The 19,713-nt window shown below is 45.8% G+C and overlaps 1 protein-coding gene across 5 annotated transcripts in view; it reads left to right on the top strand.

Annotated features, from left to right (window-relative positions):
• Positions 1-19,713, top strand: part of PEMT (phosphatidylethanolamine N-methyltransferase) — a 91,694-nt gene that overhangs the window by 67,450 nt on the left and 4,531 nt on the right. For all 5 annotated transcript variants that reach the window (XM_073361843.1, XM_073361846.1, XM_073361844.1 and 2 more), the window contains 2 exons: positions 4,417-4,528; positions 18,492-18,566. In XM_073361843.1, the coding sequence (XP_073217944.1) occupies positions 4,417-4,528; positions 18,492-18,566 (187 nt within the window). The remainder of the gene's footprint in view (positions 1-4,416; positions 4,529-18,491; positions 18,567-19,713) is intronic.

A 19,713-nucleotide genomic window follows, 5' to 3' on the forward strand; every position in this document is an offset into this window, starting at 1 on the left:
GCAGCAGGTTTAAAATAAACAAAAGGAAATACTTTACACAATGCACAGTCAACCTGTGGAACTCATTGCCAGGCGATGTTGTGAAGGCCAAAAGTATAACCGGATTCAAAAAAGAATTAGATAAATTCCTGGAGAATAGGTCCATCAATGGCTATTAGCCAACATAGTCAGGGACACAATCCCATGTTCTGGGTGTCCCTAAATCTCCAATGTCCAGTTGCTGGGACTAGACGACGGGATAGATCACTTGATAATTGCCCTGTTCTGTTCATTCCCTCTGAAGTCTCTATCACTAGCCACTGTGAGAGACAGGATATTGGGCTACCTGGACCATTGGTCTGATCCAGTATGGCCATTTTTATGTTCTTATATTTTAAAAGCCACACGTTTTTGCTGCAATTTTTGCTGCAGGATGTCAGCATTCAGGCTGGCCAAAATGAATGCCAGTTTGTTTTTCCTAGGACTTGCTTTTGAAGAAAGGTATTCAAGATGATTTAGTGTAGTGTTCCTTTTGTTTTTTAACTGTGATGATTTAGGTCAGAGATCCCACTGAGTAGTGGTGATGGCCTGAGGAATGTTAATAACAGGCTCCACAAACTCACGGGGCTGCTGCGTGTGTGTTTGTTTGGAACAGGGATTCGCAAATTATGCAGCATTTGCCTCCCTGGAGATCTATGCACTAAAGCCCCAACAAGGCATAACTCCACCGATAAGCCAATGCCAGCAAGATAGGTGCATTTTTTTGCCGTTGAGCCTTGGAGGAGCTAGCATTGTGCAATGAATGGAGGCATTGACAGACAAACACAAAGACAGGAGGGTAAAAAAATATTTGGCACATGGATACACCCTGAAGAAGGTGCAGGAATTGGCTGTGAGACTGAGTCCGTGGCGCATATGTAGCAGGACATACGGTGTCAGTGGTATTTGTGGTGAAGCCTGGAGCATTTCAACACAGTCTATAGAAGTGACTCAGAAGAAGATTGCCAAGCAACTAAGAGAACAGCTCAAATGTATAACATTTGTACCAGGCAATTATTACACTTAGTCGCATATAGCCAAAGCCAGCAAGCCTGGTCTAATTGGACAGGAGCTGTATAATCTTGGAAGCAAATGTTTTGCACTGTGTGAGGCCAAGGAAAATGCAGGATGATCCATGTAATAACAATAATAATAATGATAATGGCTTGCCCTCCTATAGTGCTTTTTATCTGCAGATCTCCAAGCACTTTACAAACGTATATTGAGCCCACTGCACTCTTGGGAGGTATGGAAGCACGTATAAAGCACAGAGATTAAGTGGCTTGCCAAAGGTCTCAGAGCAAGTTGATGACAGCACTGGGAATAATGACAGGTTTCGGAGTAGCAGCCGTGTTAGTCTGTATTCGCGAAAAGAAAAGGAGTACTTTTGGCACCTTAGAGACTAACACATTTATGCATCCGATGAAGTGAGCTGTAGCTCACGAAAGCTTATGCTCAAATAAATTTGTTATTCTCTAAGGTGCCACAAGTACTCTTTTTCTTTTCACTGGGAATAAGACACAGGAGTCCTGACTCCCAGGTCTAATCATGCTCTGGCCTGTTTTATTCTGATTAACAATGTTGCTTTTCTGCCCTGATGACCAACCTCAGAAGCTTAATTGTGCCTTAATATGCTTATTTTGTTTTGCAAATTAAGCCATGCAGGAGTGACATCTCCTCCTATATCAGGGCCCTGAATGAGGAGAGATGTGTTGGAGGTAGAACCAACAAAGCATTTTAGATACCTGTTCTAAAATCTGACTGATTCCTACATTAAAGCTTCTGGGATATGCCCGAGGTCAATGTATGATTAGATAGGCTGCCATGTACTGTCCAGCCCTCTTAGGCCTTGTCTACATGGGGAAATTGACCCCCATAGAATAGACCCCCACAGAATAGCTATAGTGGAATAGCTTCCCACCTGGAGTCTTGGCAGTGTGCTAATCCAGAAAAAAGTAGTTTTTATTCTGAAATAGGGTCCACATGGGAAGCTATTCTGCAATAACTATTCCAGTCAATTTCCTGGGGAGAGACAAGCCCCTTACCCTGAAATCATTTTTTCATTTAGTCCTTCATTCACTCCAAGCAGAGATCTTGCTATAACCCATATTGCAGTCTGCGCTTGATGGAAGTTGAAACTTTTGATTCTACTTCACTGTTGGTGGAGTATCTCTCTGTCCCACTTCTCTGGAGCCAAGTAGCAATGGATTTCTTTCTAGGAGATTATGTTCTTCAGAGCTTCCATATATACAACAAATATTCTCCCCCACCCGCCCGCCCCACACACTTTAAGGTCCCACGTGAGCGACAACCCTGCATTCCCTTCTGTATCCCAAAATAAAATTTAAAAGCAGTTCAAGCTTTGCTTTGCATGCCATATTCTTTCCAGTCTGTTTTCAAAGCGATATGAATGAGTCACCATAAGATAGCGGTGTAAGAGCGATTTATCAGTGCTCACCTGCTGCTGAATGGATCGGGAGGTGCTGCAGTTCGGGTTTGAGGCGCTTTCATGGAGTTGCATCCAGCATGATTTGGCCCCATGCATCCGTTGTGCCATGACATTGAAAAGCGCATGGTAGATGCTTGCAAGGAAAGCCCTAAGAACACTGTATTACAGCTCTGATCAAGGACAAAATGGAATGTAGAGCGTTGAGTTTTCTTGGTGAACTTCATGAATTGTAGTGGCTTATGAAAGTAAGAGCCTGCTAAGCCCTAAGTAGAGACAGGTACATTGTAGGCTTCCCTGCACTCATGCATAGTCAATACACATCAGGTATTCCAGTGATGAGTGGCAATATAAAACCCTAAGATGGAGCCTGAGCCACAGAATTCTCTCTTGTCTTGCCCCCCACCATGATAGTCACCAATGTACCTAAAAACTGACCTGCAGTTCCAGTACTATTCCTGTTCAGGTGACCCTCATGAGCAAATGCAGTCACATTGTGTGATGACGTGGGGTGGCTAAATATCCAGACAGGACTCATCTGAGACCATTGTAACCAAGTCTTCAGAGGAGAAAAGTTAGTCCATTAATTTTCTGGCATATAAAGAGCAGGAAATAAAATACATCACTGAGGGTTGTTAATGTACTTTTATAATGATTAATTTCTAGATGTTATGAAGATGTGACGTTTAGTGATATAAAAACCACAGATATTGCCATATCAGAAGAGTTCAGTGATTCATCTGGACTTATTCTTTCTGTCTATCTATCCATCACATTTCTAAGGTATTTTACCATCATTCTGTCTAAGCACTGACCATGTCTCTGGCAGTGACTAATACCACATCCTTCATAGGAACTGACAATTCTCGTAAAACATGCTATTCTGCGTTGTTGTGTCAAGGGGATCAAGTTCTTCCTGACCTGCTGCTGGTGATCCCTTGAAGCCTAAATATTAGTTGCTCTTGTGGTTTTCATCCCACATAGTGTCACTGCAGATGCTATTTTAAACCTATAAATGTTGGGAATATATATATAATATAAAAAACAACCTAGAGGGCTTGGACATAAGAACAGCAATACTGGGTCAGACCAAAGATCCATCTAGCTTCGTATCCTGTCTTCCAACAGTGGCCAATGCCAGGTGCCCCAGAGGGAGTGACCAGAACAGGTAATCATCAAGTGGTCCATCCCCTGTTGCCCATTCCCAGCTTCTGGCTAACAGAGGCTAGGGACACCATTCCTGACCATCCTGGCCCCTAGTCATCAATGGACCTATCCTCCAGGAACTTATCTAGTTCTTTTTTTAACCCTGTTATAATCTTGGCCTTCACAACATTCTCTGGCAAGGAGTTCCCACAAGTTGATTATGTGTTGTGTGAAAAAATACTTCCTTTTGTTTGTTTTAAACCTGCTGCCTATTAATTTAATTTGGTGACCCCTAGTTGGTGTGTTATGAAAAGGAGTGAATAACACTTCCTTATCTACTTTCTCCAAACCAGTCATGATTTTATAGTCATGATTTTATCTCCCCTTAGTCATCTCTTTTCCAAGCTGAAAAGTCCCAGTCTTACTAATCTCTCCTCACACGGAAGCCATTCCATACCCCTAATTATTTTTGTTGCCCTTTTCTGACCCTTTTCCAATTCCAACCCTCTTTGGCCTGACAAGGACAGAAAAGGGATTGCAGAGGAAACCCCAGTGCCTCTATCCCCTACCAAAAAAATACCAGCTCAGTACATTGTGATGTTAGAGTGGAGATGAAAAACTGAGCAGCAAGCGTGCTGAGTAAAGGCTGTACAGAGAAGGCAGCAGAGTGGAAAGGAGAGATCCCAGGTAGCTTAGACTAGTGAGGTATGTAATGACCCAGCTGTCCTTGAGCCCCTGCTGCGTCCCAGTGACCCTCTGGTGTGCTTGATCAATATTTAACACTAAACTCCTTTTATTGTTCACAGGCGATTACTTTGGCATCCTGAAGGAGGAGAAAGTGACAAGCTTCCCTTTTAATGTAATGGACAATCCCATGTACTGGGGAAGCACTGCCTGCTACCTTGGCTGGTCCATCATGTGAGTACAGCTCTGGGCAGTCGTGGGCCACAGCCTCTTCACCTCGTTCTTTCATCATTCTCTAGAGTCAGTGGCAGTGTTCACTGGGTCTAATTTAGGGCTGAGCTTGTGACATGCTGGGCAGGTTAGCTGGGGAGGGCATTTGCCGCTTTGCGGGAGCTGGCTCATAAGTGCCGCTTGGTTATCACACTCTCCTTGGTGTGTAAGTGAAATCCTGCCTTGTCCTGTTGCTGATACTCAGGGAGGAGTAGGGAAGGATGTGAGGAGTCTTTCACTCATGTAAGAAGCAGGGAAGGATCTCTCCGGAGAGGGCTAGGAGGTCCACTGAGACAATGCCCCACACACCACGTCCTTGGAGTTCCTAGCTGTTGAGCATGTATGATGCAGGAGGCAGCAAACATTAGCTAGGCCTGCATTGTGCTCCTCAGAAAAACCATGAGAGGTGTGAGGAGGCCCAGCTGGAGCCATCCTGCCTTGCAATACTGGATTGGGGCTGGAACTTGTGGGGCTGGAACTGACAGCAGTATTCCTACCAGGAGCACAATGGACTATCTCTGGAGACAGAGGAGAACTCCTTCAGGGTGGGATTGTCCCAAGACCCCGTAGGCGGCTCTAGGCATTGTGGCCAGCCACTAGGGGGAGACATGAGCGCCCGCGCCGGGCGGGGATATTACACGTGAAAGTGGTGGAACTATTTCCTGAGTCGTTTCTGCGGAGCGACGATGTGGAGGTGGCTCGTTAACGTTACTCAAAACATCCTGGAGAGGTGGCAAAGGTAAAAGCTCGCGACAGGGAAGTTCTCTAAATGTTCTGAACTGTGGGGACAATCTGGTAGTGTAGGGAAAGTGCCATGCATTCTGGCTTTTAATTTGCCGAGTATTATCCCACAATCACATAAATCACTCGTCACCCGCGGATATGTTTAGCACTAATTTGAACAAAATAAATACTCTCCACATTCTAGAAAGACAATACTGATCTTGGCATCTGATCTTCTGCAGCGTGGAGTCCTTGGCCAACTCTGTAGAATGGAAAAATCAACATCCAGGGCCAAATGTATTCCTGGTGTAACTCTACAGAAACTAAGAAATTGACACTGAGAATCAGTATGGTCCAATAATTACCTTTAAAAAGGAAAAAGACTGGAGGACTATGGGAACCTTGCAAGAACACTCCTTGGGTAGCATAACAAAGTTTAATAGACTGATTGGGAGAAAAATGAATAGTATGTGGTCTGGCAACTAATGAACAATATGGTCTGTGCTGTATTCTAAGTTTGAAGTGCTTTTTGTGTAATATTGTGTTTAATTTTAGTTGCCCAGTAGCAAACAAAAACCACCACAAGTTATATTGGGAACTCAGATCCATACAACATCACAAGCTATTTATTATTTGTTACTGTACCTGCCACGCAGGAGTACAACAAAATAGAAACTAATTTGGTGATTTTATGACTATATAAAGCCCTGTTTCTTCATTTTCTGCCTTTAATGAATATTGTACTGGTGTAACTCAGTTACAAGTCTTCTCTCCTGGGTGCTTCCCTACTGTACATTTTGCACCTGGACTGCCCACTGAGGTCAGGAGAGCTCTGCCCAGAAGGGGCTAATCCAACTCCTGTTGAAATTGATGGGACATGGTTTGGGTCTCAAAAGAGTGAAGACTGTGTCCTGGAGATGGTGTCAGAGAGAGCGCTCTCCACAGGTGATGCAGTGAGGATGTTGTTGGTGAGAACTCCGCGTACGGGATCAGTGCATGCAATGCAATGGAAATTAGGTTGGCGGGAGCTTGCAAGGGGGACCAGGTGCAGAAGATACAACAGAGCCAGCGCTGGTAGGAGCTCCAACAGCAAGACGCAACCCAGATGCCGCTGGTGGGAGCAGCCCATGCAAAGGATGCAGGGGAGAGCCACGTGACAGAGTCCAGAGGAGAGCTCAGCTGTAAATGGCTGTAAAGAGGCTTTTTAAAATTAACATAAACATTTCCAGGTCTCTTAGGAAACGAATCAGACTTTGCAGAGCTACTGAAGCCCCGGCTCCATCTCTAGGGTCGTCCTCTGTCAGAAGCAGAGAGCAGACTCTGATTTTTTTGTATGTTGCCGAGCTTGATTCTCAGCAATACAGGCCTTGATTCTCCAGCTACGCACATGCTTTATTTATGCAGTGAGAGCAGTCCCATTCCTAAGTGGTCGCAGTAGTTTGCTTGAGGGCTATCTGAAAAGGCTGCCCCTATAAATGATTTACTAGGGGAGGAAGGAATTTAAAACCAGTTGCTTTTAGTGCATACAAGGCCTTCGAAATCTCTGAGTGTTAAATAGATGTGTAGGGAGACACCCCACCTTCCCAAAAATATTTTGTAGTGGTTAATTATCCTATCGTCTGTTCTTTAAAAGATGGCCCACTGGATCCTGAAGACTAAGGGCTTGATCATACATGCAGTGTGTGTCACATAAAACAGACTGTATTTATGAGTACCTGAGTTGTAGATGATTTTTCGAGGTGTGTCGTGGATGATTGTCAGCATATCTTCCAGCGAGTTCAGGCCCTTAATTCTGAGAAAGCGACAGTATCCAGTCATATGACGCATCCCCTTCTCCCCTGCAAACTCACACAAGCCTTCTTTCTCGGTTACAGTTTCTGCTCTTTTAATTAGCTGCTAAATGGGAAGTATGATGAGCTGCTGATGCTTCTTAATGACTCCATAAAATAAAGATGCATAAGGCACCAACAGAGCCATGCAGCGTATCCTGGAGGAGTAAATGGAAGCAGGCACAGGACAGAGCTGTGTGGGTGGAGGCTTTCATGGCTGGTACAAGGAATCTCTCTGAAGGCTGGAGAAATGGCAGGCATTATCTGTGTGGATCCAAAGAGGAGCTTAGAGACATAGCAGCAGTTAACAGGCCTGTTGGCGTGAGGCCTGTTGGCGTGACACCAGTTGGGCACACACTAAATTATGTCTCCCAATCCATCCATTGAAATGGAAATCATTTCAGAGGGACTTGGAAGCCAAGGCCCTCAGTTAACCCAGTGGCTTCTCAGAGCGTTTGGGAGAGACGGGGAGTGAAAAGTCTGAATAGAATTAACACTCCAAAAAGGCAGCATGACAGGCCCAGAGGCCTTTTCTAGGTTTTTTTAGGTTTTTTGGGATGCCAGCTTTCAAAGCAGCCTCAGATGGCACTGTAGCGATCTGTGTAAGCAAAATGCACATGCCCATCAGGTAGGGTGACCCAGATAGCAAGTGTGAAAAATCGGGACGGGGGTGGGGGGTAATAGGCGCCTATATAAGACAGAGCCCCAAACATCAGGACCATTCCTATAAAATCAGGACATCTGGTCACCCTACCGTCAGGCTTTTTGAAATACAGGTATCTGATTTGCACATGCCCATGAAGATTTGCACACACAAATGGGAACATGCGGATAACCTGTGTGCAGAAGGGGAGGCCCTTGGAAGATTTGGCCCTTTGAGTAGAAGGCTCTGCAGAAAACTGAAGGATGAGGGCAAAAAGCCCTGTACAAATGTCCCCTCCATTTTGTGCTGATTATGGTGTCTCTGAAGATGTGCAAACCCATTGCATGAAATACAATCATCTTCGCCATGGGAAGGGTCTACATTACCCTCTGTCCTTGTTACATACACAGACCTGGCCATCTTTGGATTGTTCTCTTCTCCTAGGACCTCCTTTCAAGTTTCTGAGGTATCTGTAGCAAAGGGTTGCTGTGCAAGAGACCTTCATTATTATTCTCATGACAGGGGTGCTTAGCGGCCAAACTCTGAGCAGGCCTCCATTGTGCTAGGTACTGTAGAGAGGCACAGGAATCAAACCAAGTCCATATCCCAAAAGCTTTCAGTCTAAACCGACGCAACGCACAAAGGAAAACGGGCAAAGGGAAGGCAGGTGACTTCCCCAAGATCCTGCAGCAGAGCTGGAAATAGACCCCCAGCCTCCCGATTCCCAGTTGAGAGCCCCAGTCACTGCCTCTCAGAGCTAGCTCTTCGATTGCGATGTAAACTGACCTTCCCTTGGGAGTTGGCATGGGGCTCTCTGGCTTTGAGCTGGGCAGGAGCTGACTTCCCCTCCTGCAAAATAATTTTGTTATTTCTAAACTTATTCCTGTTCCACACTGGGACAAAACTGAGACCTCCTGATATTTTCCATAGAGAGAGAGAGAGACCCCAGAACAGCCCATTGCTCTGGGCACTCACCTGGGTGATAGGAGACTGGGGGATTAAGTCCCTGCTCTTGAACCTGAATCTCTTACATACCAGGGGAGTGCCCTAACTCTGGGCAAGTGGCTGTTCTGGGGTTTTGACCAGAAATACTGTCTTGGACCCAAGAAACTCCTACAGTCCTGCATAAAGTTTTGGTTTGGACAAACTGGCCTTTTCCAACTGTTTTGTTGAAAAATTCCCACCAGCTCTATTTCGACTCCTCAGCCTGGCCTGCCTAGATAAGTGGATGCTGGCATTTTGTGCCCACTCTCTCAGGCAGAGACTTGGGATGAAGATAGATACTGGCCATGTTTTTCTAAGAATATCCTCTTGCCAGTCAGGCTATCTGCAATACATTAAAAGACTGGTATTGGCTCTGGTCCTTCTCTTTATGGACACTTAGATTCATAGATATTAAGGTCAGAAGGGACCATTACGATCATCTAGTCCAACTTTCTGCACAACACAGGCCACAGAATCTCACCCACCCACCCACTCCTGCGAAAATCTCTCACCTATGTCTGAGCTATTGAAGTCCTCAAATCGTGGTTTAAAGACTTCAAGGAGCAGAGAATTCTCCAGCAAGTGACCCATGCCCCATGCTACAGAGAAAGGCGAAAAACCTCCAGGGCCTCTTCCAATCTGCCCTGGAGGAAAATTCCTTCCCAACCCCAAATATGGCGATCAGCTAAACCCTGAGCATATGGGCAAGATTCACCAGCCAGATACCCAGGAAAGAATTTTCTGTAGTAACTCAGATCCCACCCCATCCAACATCCCATCACAGGCCATTGGGCCTATTTACCTTGAATATTTAAAGATCAATTAATTGCGAAAATCATGTTATCCCATCATACTATCTCCTCCATAAACTTATTGAGTCTAATCTTTAAGCCAGATAGGTCTTTTGCCCCACTGCTTCCCTTGGAAGGCTGTTTCAGAACTTCACTCCTCTGATGGTTAGAAACCTTTGTCTAATTTGAAGTCTAAGCTTCCCAATGATCAGTTTATATCCATTTGTTCTTGTGTCCACATTGGTACTGAGCTTAAATAATTCCTCTCCCTCTCCGGTATTTATCTCTCTGATATATTTATAGAGAGCAATCCTATCTCCCCTCAACCTTCTTTTAGTTAGGCTAAACAAGCCAAGCTCCTTGAGTCTCCTTTCATAGGACAGGTTTTCCATTCCTCGGATCATCCTAGTAGCCCTTCTCTGTACCTGTTCCAGTTTGAATTCATCCTTCTTAAACATGGGAGACCAGAACTGCACACAGTATTCCAGGTGAGGTCTCACCAGTGCCTTCTATAATGGACACTGGCAGCATGTGCGGAAGGACCCAGACAAGATTAGTTGGTCTGTCTTGTCTAATGCTGCTTTGGCAGAGCCTGCAATGCAAGAGGTAGAGCCTGATTTTATCTGCGTCCTGAAGTACACATGACGGGAGTAGGGCTGAAATACTCTGTTTTCACAAGAACGTTGACTCAGACGCCTGGAGGAGTCAGTGGGACTCAGTGAGATTGCCATGAAATTTGAGGCCAGGCAGCAGTTGCTCTTCCCTGTGTGCAAAATCATTTAAAAAAAACTGTTGGCAGCCAGCCACTTCCCCATAAGAAGGGCAGTCGGTGTCTTTGTAGCCTTTCTTTGGGGTGCATAGAATGCACAGTGCACTTGTTCCGTCTGTGGGGTGGGGGGGGCGTTGTACTCCAAACAAAAAAAGATCGTTTTTTCCCTGCAAACTGAGGGGGAAAAGAATTGTGTGTCAAACAAATCGTTTTGTCCAACCGAAAATGAAGTTTCTTTTTTTTCTGAAAAGAAAGGAAAATTTGAAACAAAAAGGTGAAAAATTGAAACGTTTGGTTTCCGAAAGTCGGAATGAAAAGTCATTTAGATTTTTGGAGGATTTTTGCTTGTTTGGTTTGTTAGTTTGTTTGTTTTTTTTTTGGTATTGAAACAATTTGACACAAATTTGCAAAATCTTTCACTTGACCTGACTCTGCATTTTTCTGGGGAGAAAGAAGTTTAATCTGAAAAGTTTTGTCCAGCTGTACAATAGACTGATTAGCAGAGTCTGCTTAGAATCATAGAATATCAGGGTTGGAAGGGACCTCAGGAGGTCATCTAGTCCAACCCCCTGCTCAAAGCAGGACCAGTCCCCAACTAAATCATCCCAGCCAGGGCTTTGTCAAGCCTGACCTTAAAAACTTCTGAGGAAGGAGATTCCACCACCTCCCTAGGTAACGCATTCCAGTGTTTCACCATCCTCCTAGTGAAAAAGTTTTTCCTAATATCCAACCTAAACCTCCCCCACTGCAACTTGAGACCAATTTGTCTAGGTCCCTCTGTATCCTATCCCTACCCTCCAGCGTATCTACCTCTCCTCCTAGTGTCATCTGCAAACTTGCTGAGGGTGCAAACCACGCCATCCTCCAGATCATTTATGCAGATATTGAACAAAACCGGCCCAAGGACCAACCCTTGGGGCACTCTACTTGATACCGGCTGCCAACTAGACATGGAGCCATTGATCACTACCCGCTGAGCCTGACAATCTAGCCAACTTTCTATCCACCTTATAGTCCATCCAGCCCATACTTCTTTAACTTGCTCACAAGAATACTGTGGGAGACCATGTCAAAAGCTTTGCTAAAGTCAAGGAACAACACGTCCACTGCTTTCCCCCCATCCACAGAGCCAGTTATCTCATCATAGAAGGCAATTAGATTAGTTAGGCATGACTTGCCCTTGGTGAATCCATGCTGACTGTTCCTGATCACTTTCCTCTCCTCTAAGTGCTTCAGAATTGATTCCTTGAAGACCTGCTCCATGATTTTTCCAGGGACTGAGGTGAGGCTGACTGACTTGATTTGATTTTTTTTTTTTTTTTTTTTTAGTATTGTCAATTAACTTTCTTTCTAAAGTTGCTCAAACCAACAAGTCTTGTTACTGCTGATAATCAGTGGCTCGAAAAGTATCCTAAGTACATTAGCAAAAAGAAAAGGAGGACTTGTGGCACCTTAGAGACTAACACATTTATTTGAGCATGAGCTTTCGTGAGCTACACAGCTCACAAGCTGTAGCTCACGAAAGCTTATGCTCAAATAAATGTGTTAGTCTCTAAGATGCCACAAGTCCTCCTTTTCTTTTTGCGAATACAGACTAACACGGCTGCTACTCTAAGTACATTAGGTTGGTACAGTCCAGCGTAGGGACTCAAGTGACAATCCCTACATTACAGAAGCCATGGTCATGCTAAAGCCAAAACATACTACCTATATTTATAGGTTCTCACCCTTCTGTTACCACATAAATCTGTTAAGCTTTCAGTAGGAAATGTGTAACTTCCACATTGTAGCTTTTCCATGCCTGAGTCAAGCAGCCACCTAAATGAAGTGTTAATTATTTAGGGAATGTTTTGTGTATCCTTTAAAGGGAAATGTTTTAACACATGGTAACAAGCCTTGTAAATCAGTGCTGGAACTGCGGCCAAATGATACAATTAGAGCTCTCACTGTCAACAAATGATCATGTAAATTTGTTCTCTCTGATATGAATCAATAAGGAGACCTGAACAAGCATGTGTTAATATGGGGTTGAGCGGTGGGGAAGCTGCCACATAATCCTAATGAGGAGGGGGGATTGTAATGATATAAGTATGATAGTGTAATGATATTATAGTATGATATAAAGCTCTTGATCTGTGGAAATCAATCTGTAGCTCTAGCAATCAAGAATGGGCTAGACCTGGTTACAGCCCAGTGCATTAGCAGGGTTTGCAGTCAGAATTGCAAGATCCTCTTCATTCCCCCAGGGCATTATTAGAGACGAGGTGATTCTGGGCATGGGGCTAGAGACAGAGAGCTTGTCTACAGGAACAAGTAGGTTGCGGCAAGATGGGGTGTGAATCTACCCCACACTAGCCTGCTGCTCACTAACTATCCACGTGAACCCTGCTAAAGTGCGTTAAGAGTTTGTTAATGTGCTTTGATTTAGTTTTCTTTGAAACAGGACTAGATCAAAGCACATTAACAAACTCTTAATGTGCGTCAGCTAGAGCAGGTTAAATTCATGCCCCAGCTTACCACCACCTAAATGTTCCTGTAGACAAGCCCAGAGCCTCCTGTGGCTTCAGCTGACCAATCTGGATGCAGCATTGGGGTGTCTGTCCAACCTGCTGGAGAACTACCCTTCCCGCCACTAGAACTTCGGGCCACCATTGTAAATTAAGTCCTGAATCTGTCTGACTGCTGAGTCTGCAGCTGTGTTCCCAGGCAGGCGGTCAGATGCCATGGTGATGGGCATGGTATGAATGCCCAGATAGACGGTTAGCGAGGTCTTGGGAAGCCCCGTATTTTGGATGTGTGTCTGATTTCTGCACTTCACTCCCCAACTTTCCTCCTAACCTCACTCTCCCCAATCACCTCTCTAACTGCTGTCTTCATCTCATCTCTTCTCCGGGCCTTACAAGATGGCCCCTGGGGCTGGAGCCACCTCCCTCTTCTCAGATGCCAAAAGCTCTCCTTCCCCTCTTCATACCGTACTGTGTTTGGGGTGGTGTACAGCATGTTTCTCAGTCATAGTTCAATAAATGAACTCGTGGCTTTGCTGGGGCTGAGACTTGAGCCCCGAGACTCGTGCTTTTCATAGATTTTTAAGGCCAGAAGGAACCGTTGTGATCGTGGGCGCCCTGTCTATACTAGGACACTTGACCAGTAGAGGAGTACCATCATACTAGCCTGGCAAAGCACTCCTAGGGTGGATGCAGGTATCCTGGCAGTCCCGCCCCCACCCCCTCCAAACGAAACAAGCTACACCGGCAAAGTTTGCTATTATAACTACATCTGCCCATGGGACTTCTACCAGCACAGTGATATCGGTCAGAGCTCACAGCTCTTCATGCCCCTGAGTGACCCAGCAGGACTCAGTAGTGTAGACGTAGCCTACGTCTGACCTCCTCCATAAGACAGGCCTTTCTGGAAAGGCAGGCGTGTTTCTAGGCGTGACAAGGAAAGCGTGCACACCTCGCCCATTGGTGAGTGTGTGTTACCGGCCCCCTGTTGTGCCCGATCCGCAGAGGATACAAGTCTGTGAAGCCTGGCCTCTTAAACTCAAGCTGCAGCAGCTCGTGCTTTTAACTCTGGAAGTTCCCGGTTCAATCCCTGGTTTGTTAGCCAAGAAGGCAGCTGTCACGCTGACATCTTGCCTGGCTACCGCTGTGTCTTGTACCACAGTCCCTGTGCGATCCTGGTTTGCCCACCGTCCCTGTCAGTCTCTCTGAGAATAGTCTTTCTGCAGATTCTATGCACGAACGCTTGCCAGGCAAATTGCTTTCGTGACCCTTTTTTTCTTCTTCTTTAATTAACAAGAAGGGAGCAATTGCCACTTGTCTGCACAGTCAACAAGGAGGAAAATATATTCAAGGCTGGAGATGAGTAAATTACACTTGTTGTGCCTTATCTCTTCAGCCCTGAACAGCAAGTGGGGTGCAGAGGCTGTTTGACTATTCATAACTCTGGTTTTATAGACTGCCACGGGCAGCCATTGGACAGTCTCTAACGTGAGATGGAGAAGCGGTGGCTCTTCCCCGCCTTGCTTTTGATTCTTCTTCTCCCTGACGTCTGTCGTGTTCTCAGAAACAAAAATAGCGTCTCGCACACGCAGTCGAGTGTGGCGTCTTTCCCGACGGAGAAGAGACGGGACCTCGCTCTGACAACCATGAAGAATAGTTTTGATGGACGCAGCAGCTGTCTTACTCCCAAACTGATTGACACCGAGGCTGTGATTTTTCAAAAGTGGGGGGCCAGAAGTTAGCCCCCTAAATCCCTATTTCAGCACCTAAATCTGTGGCTTGATCGTTAATAGGGCCACGCACCCAGCAGCTGCCACTTGTAACTGATTTAGGTGCCTAAATGTGGACTTGGGAGCCTAACGTTAGCCACCCTATTTTGAACACCTTAGCTAGCCTACGGTGTTACCACGCTGAGGGCGTGTCGACACTGCTGGCAGACCTGTGACCGCAGCTATAGGTGCCAGCTTCCCCCGCCCCCATGCCAACCCTTTCCCCCAAAGTCCCCGCCCCAACTCCCCTCCCTGCCCCTACTGGACCTCCTCCCCAAATCCCCGGCCCCGCCTCCTCTCCTGAGCAGGCCGCGTTCCCCCTCCTGCCCCCTCCCGCCCAGCACTTGCTGGGAGGGGAAAAGCGGTGCCCTTGTGGAGAAGGTGGAGGCGCTGGGGAGCGGGGAACACCCACCAATTTTTCCCCATGGGTGCTCCAGCCCCCGAGCACCCATGGAGTCGGCGCCTATGACCACAGCACATGTAGGCAGCCCCAAGCTAGTTTCAGCCTAGCTCACTCAAATGACAGTAGCAGTGAAAACATGGCAGCACGGGTTGTACAAGCCCCCGCAGGGCCCTGGGTTTGGACTTGAGTGGCTAGCCCATTGTAGCACCTGTGTTGCCAAGGCTTCCCATCGATGGTTATTCAAGCTTGATCGCTCACGGTTAGCTTGGATATATCTACACATGCTGCAGTCACGCCTTGATTGTAGTGTAGACATACCTATAGGGTGAAATCCTGCCCACCCTGGAAGTCAGCAGCAAAACTCCCATTGATTCAAAGGGCCTGGCCTTTCATCCGTTGTCTCATTTAAGTCCTGGGTTCAAGTAAACAGTCACAGATTGGACTGCTGCCGTTCACTACATGCAGTGAAATCTTTTTTGGATCAGGAGGTGAATGGAATACTTCAGTTCCAACTCTCTTGCCTCACTGTCTGTGATCCCAATATTTTAAAAAAAAAATCCCGCACCTCCTTTCATGGGCTGGGTATCTGCTGTACCCAGCTTTGCTTGTTTGAATTGCATGTGCATCTCTACAATCTAATATTACAATAACTGGATACTATCAGGTGCTGCTATGAACGTCATTCATTCATTTATCTCTGCATGGTGACCCATTTCTGAAGGACAAAGCTCAGCTCGAGCCGGAAGGGGGAAATTGGCCATGTTCACCTTTTAACTAAAACATTTCTAAATGGATTTAAACACAAACACAATCATTTCTTGGTCCCCGTTCACTAAATGTACCTCACTACAAGAAACCAAAGCTCACAACACCCTTGAATGGTAGAATCCACAGCATGCCGGCAGGAGCTGAGCTGTCTAGAAGAACAGGCTCCCCACTGGTAAACTGAGAGTAAACAAAAAGTTCCGAACACCCGTGTTTAAATTCAAGCGGTGTTGGAGGAGAACCAGACGGATGAGCCATTTACTTTGGGAAGCGTTTTTGGAAGACTCAGGTTGAGCTTTGGGGCAGATCCCCAGGGGCTATAAAGCACCAGAGTGGTCACTGATGCTTTGCTGATGTACACCAGCTGATGATCTGGCCTTTTTCATGCCCACCACTGGACTTTCCCAGCAGTTAGTCACAGCTTTCCGGTCCCTGATGGAACTGCAGAATATTGCATGCGAAACCTTATGTCGTCATTACGGTAGTACCAAAAACAGCTAAGAGCTTTACAGACAAGTTAGAAGCTAAGCTCCCAACCCCAAAGAGCTCACAATCTATCCAGATCAGGTCTCACATCCTTTAAGAATAGTCGTGCAATTTATATGGGTGGTGGCAGTGTGCCTCTAATCTCTACTCTGCCCTCATACACATGTGATTTAGCTGCTAGAAAGACTCCCATGATTCACTGCTGTCTCTTCTGTAATACACATCAGCCTTTATTTGATGGGGGACCAATAGGATTTTTGCTTGTTTGGTTCATTAGTTTTCAATAGGTTGAAACTCTTGGGTGGGCGGATTTGGAGGTGAGGTTCATCTGGCTGTACAGTACCTACATGATCCATTTTGATGGGCATAAGAAAGATGTAAGTGGCAGTAGGGGGATCTATCAAAGCCAGCTGGTCCCCTTGTGAAGCCTACTTTAACTTGAAGGAACAATGGAACAAAGTTGGTTGACTGATCTGTCTCCACTTAAATGGATTTTGAAATAGCCTGTTTACAACTCCCTGGCCTGTGATCACCTCTGTCAGTTATCCTAATAAGATTGCTAGTTGCCAGGAGACGTGAAGTTTCATGATGCACCAATTGTAATGAAAGAAGAGATGAATCCCAAACAGTAATGTTGGAACCCAGCAGAATATGATCATCCATTTTGTTAGGGCAGATAGGAGCAGCTAGAATCTAACCTCCTTGGGCTTTCTTTCATCAGGGGTTTTGTGGCAAGCTGGCTGATTGAAATTCCTCAGAACTACAGCATCTTTAAACACTCTCTCCCCCTCCTCCCCCCCCCGCCCCACTCAGACAAGATATGACCGTAGAACCCTTATTTGACTCACTGGGGAGTGAGGCGCTCATCAAATCAAAAAGGTTGTAACATGTAACATCTCAAAATTACAGCTGCCAGCTGTAGCGTGATTGCAATGCTGTACGAGTGGTGAACAGCTTTTCAAGAGCAGAGGATAAAATACTTAAAGACAATCTGAGTCCCAGTGGAGAGGGTTTTTTGAATTACTGCACCATGGAATTACAGTATGTACAGTGCATAGCATCAGTTTCTTCTTGTCCTTCATACCACTGCAAAGCGATTTCCAATAAGGCATCAGGACGTGAAAGGATTTTGACTTGTTCTTCATCAGCATCACATTCGTGATGTGATTTCTTTTTTCTTTTTCAGGAAAAATGGCCCAGACAACTGGTCATTTGTAAGACTGGTGTTCGTAAAATCGAGGTTCTGCTTTTATTATTATTTAAGTGTTTTGCTGTAGCATCTAGACTCAGATCAGAACCCCTTTGTGCTGGTGTTGTATGGACACATAATGGAGAGACGGTCCCTGCCCTGAAGAGCTTACAATCTAAATGGGCAAGGCTGAGGCACAGAGAGATTAGGGATGGGAATTTCAAATGTGCCAAAGTGGTTTAGGAACACAAATGCCTTTGTTCCTTTCAGTGGGACTTGTGCACCTAAGTCACATAGGTGCTTTGGAAAATCCCACTCTAAGTGACTGAATGGGACCTTCCTAATTCATGACCGTTTATTGTAACTGCTTGAATAGAGCCACACAATAGAGTGTTTAGAAAGGCCCTGGGTGTCCTGTGTTACACCTGTGCCATCAGCCTGTGTTCTAACCATTTCAGTTAGGTATTTCAATCCCATCAAAGCAGAAGTCCCCATCCTTGGGAGCAAATGTCCTTAGGTTGGTCTGGCCGTCATTGTACACACTAGCGGTATTTCATCTCCCAGGAGCTTCTTCCCTCCTGGGTCTGTGTGCATCAGACATTTCCTTTATGGTGCCGGGGCTCCATGCCACAGTCTTATGTAACAGAGTTTTCAGCTCTTACATGGCCTTATAATCTCAGGAGTTATCTTCCAAGTAGCAGCATTGTCAGCACAAACATAGTTAGCTTACCTGAAAGAAGCTGGTCAGGAAATAACCTTTGCCAAGTGACATCCGATGCATCCAATGAAGTGGCCTGTAGCCCGCGAAAGCTTATGCTCTAATAAATTGGTTAGTCTCTGAGGTGCCACAAGAACTCCTGTTCTTTTTGCAGATACAGACTAACATGGCTGCTACTCGGAAATCTGTCGAAGTTTGCATTCAATACAAAACAATAACGCTTGCCCTTTGTTTATTTAAGACGGGCATGCTCTCATGGAGTACATCGTCCCCATGTTACTAACTTACTTACTAACCCATGTTACGTAAGGCCAGTGACTTACCTGATCTTTCGCTTCTCTCTTTTGAAAACAGGCATGCGAGCCCAGCTGGCCTTTTACTGACAGCTGTAGTGGCGGTTTCTTATATGATTGCAATGCTGTATGAGGGGTGAGTAGCTTTTCAAGAGCACACAATAAAATAATTGGAGACAAAGCCAGAGTCCCAGTGGAGCAGTTATTCCAGTTAGCCCATCATGGAGAAAAAGAATGTTTGTTTATTTTTTTCCCAGTCCCCTTGGTAATGGACAGATTTAGGTTTTAAGACGGCGCCTAAGGAAAAAGGAGACTAGGTATTTTTAATGGCCGTCTCTGTCTTGAATTTACATGGCAACGACAATAAAGAAGTCCACAGGCGTAGAATGGGTATCCTGACAGTGCACTGCAAACACTAGTTTACATTCTGTAATTCCTTTTATGGGTTCTTCTGATCTTTTGCACTGCACTCTCCAGGCCCATGCTGAATGTGGCTGCCTGGAATATCCACCAGAGGCATCAATTGTACTTTAGAAGTGACACGTATTTCAAATGCCCTTAAAGGTGATCTGCAAAGGATGAAAGTGGGAGGTTGGGCGTTTGCTTCTGAGGAATAAAAGAGAGCCTGAAAAGTGAGGGGCTTAGTGCCCTAAAGTTTTGTTTCTCACTTGATTGTTCATTTTTCTTTACTTTCATGTTTGTCTTAAAGGGGAGCAAGGATAGATTTAAAGGGCTGGATCCTCCTTTGGCCATACTGCCCACAGCTTGAGCCAGAGCACGTGCACACAAAGGAGGCTTAGAGCTCACCTCTGTGCGGCCCTCATCCTGCTGCGGCTCTGGGCAGAGCCAGTCCGCCTGCACCAGGTTAGAGCAGCCTTGAGGACTGCTCTCATTTATGTCAGCAGCTAGTGTTCCAAAGAGGCTGAAAAGCCCAGGGTTTGCATAGCCCATGATCGTATTTTGGCCACACCCCGCTTCCCAAGCTACACTAGCAGTCAGGAGAGGGTTGTGCAGGAGCCCTTGTGCCCACTCTGTGCCACCAGAGGATCACCATTCCCATGGGGTGATCCTTCTGGGACTGGACAGCAGGCTTTAGGGCAGGAATATGCCTGCAGTGCAATGCAGTGCCCCTGAGAACTTAGCCCAGGCTCTGCACTTCGAAGCAGTCTCATTTGTCTCCCTACGGGGTGAGCCTCTTGCCTCCCCACAGTCAGGGATTCTGGGTATTTCCCAGGGTGGGTGGTCCTAGGAGCTGTCATTAAAGCTGGATGGATTTTGAAGAC

Source organism: Lepidochelys kempii, chromosome 10 (assembly GCF_965140265.1).
Source record: "Lepidochelys kempii isolate rLepKem1 chromosome 10, rLepKem1.hap2, whole genome shotgun sequence".
Taxonomy (NCBI): Eukaryota; Metazoa; Chordata; order Testudines; family Cheloniidae; genus Lepidochelys; species Lepidochelys kempii.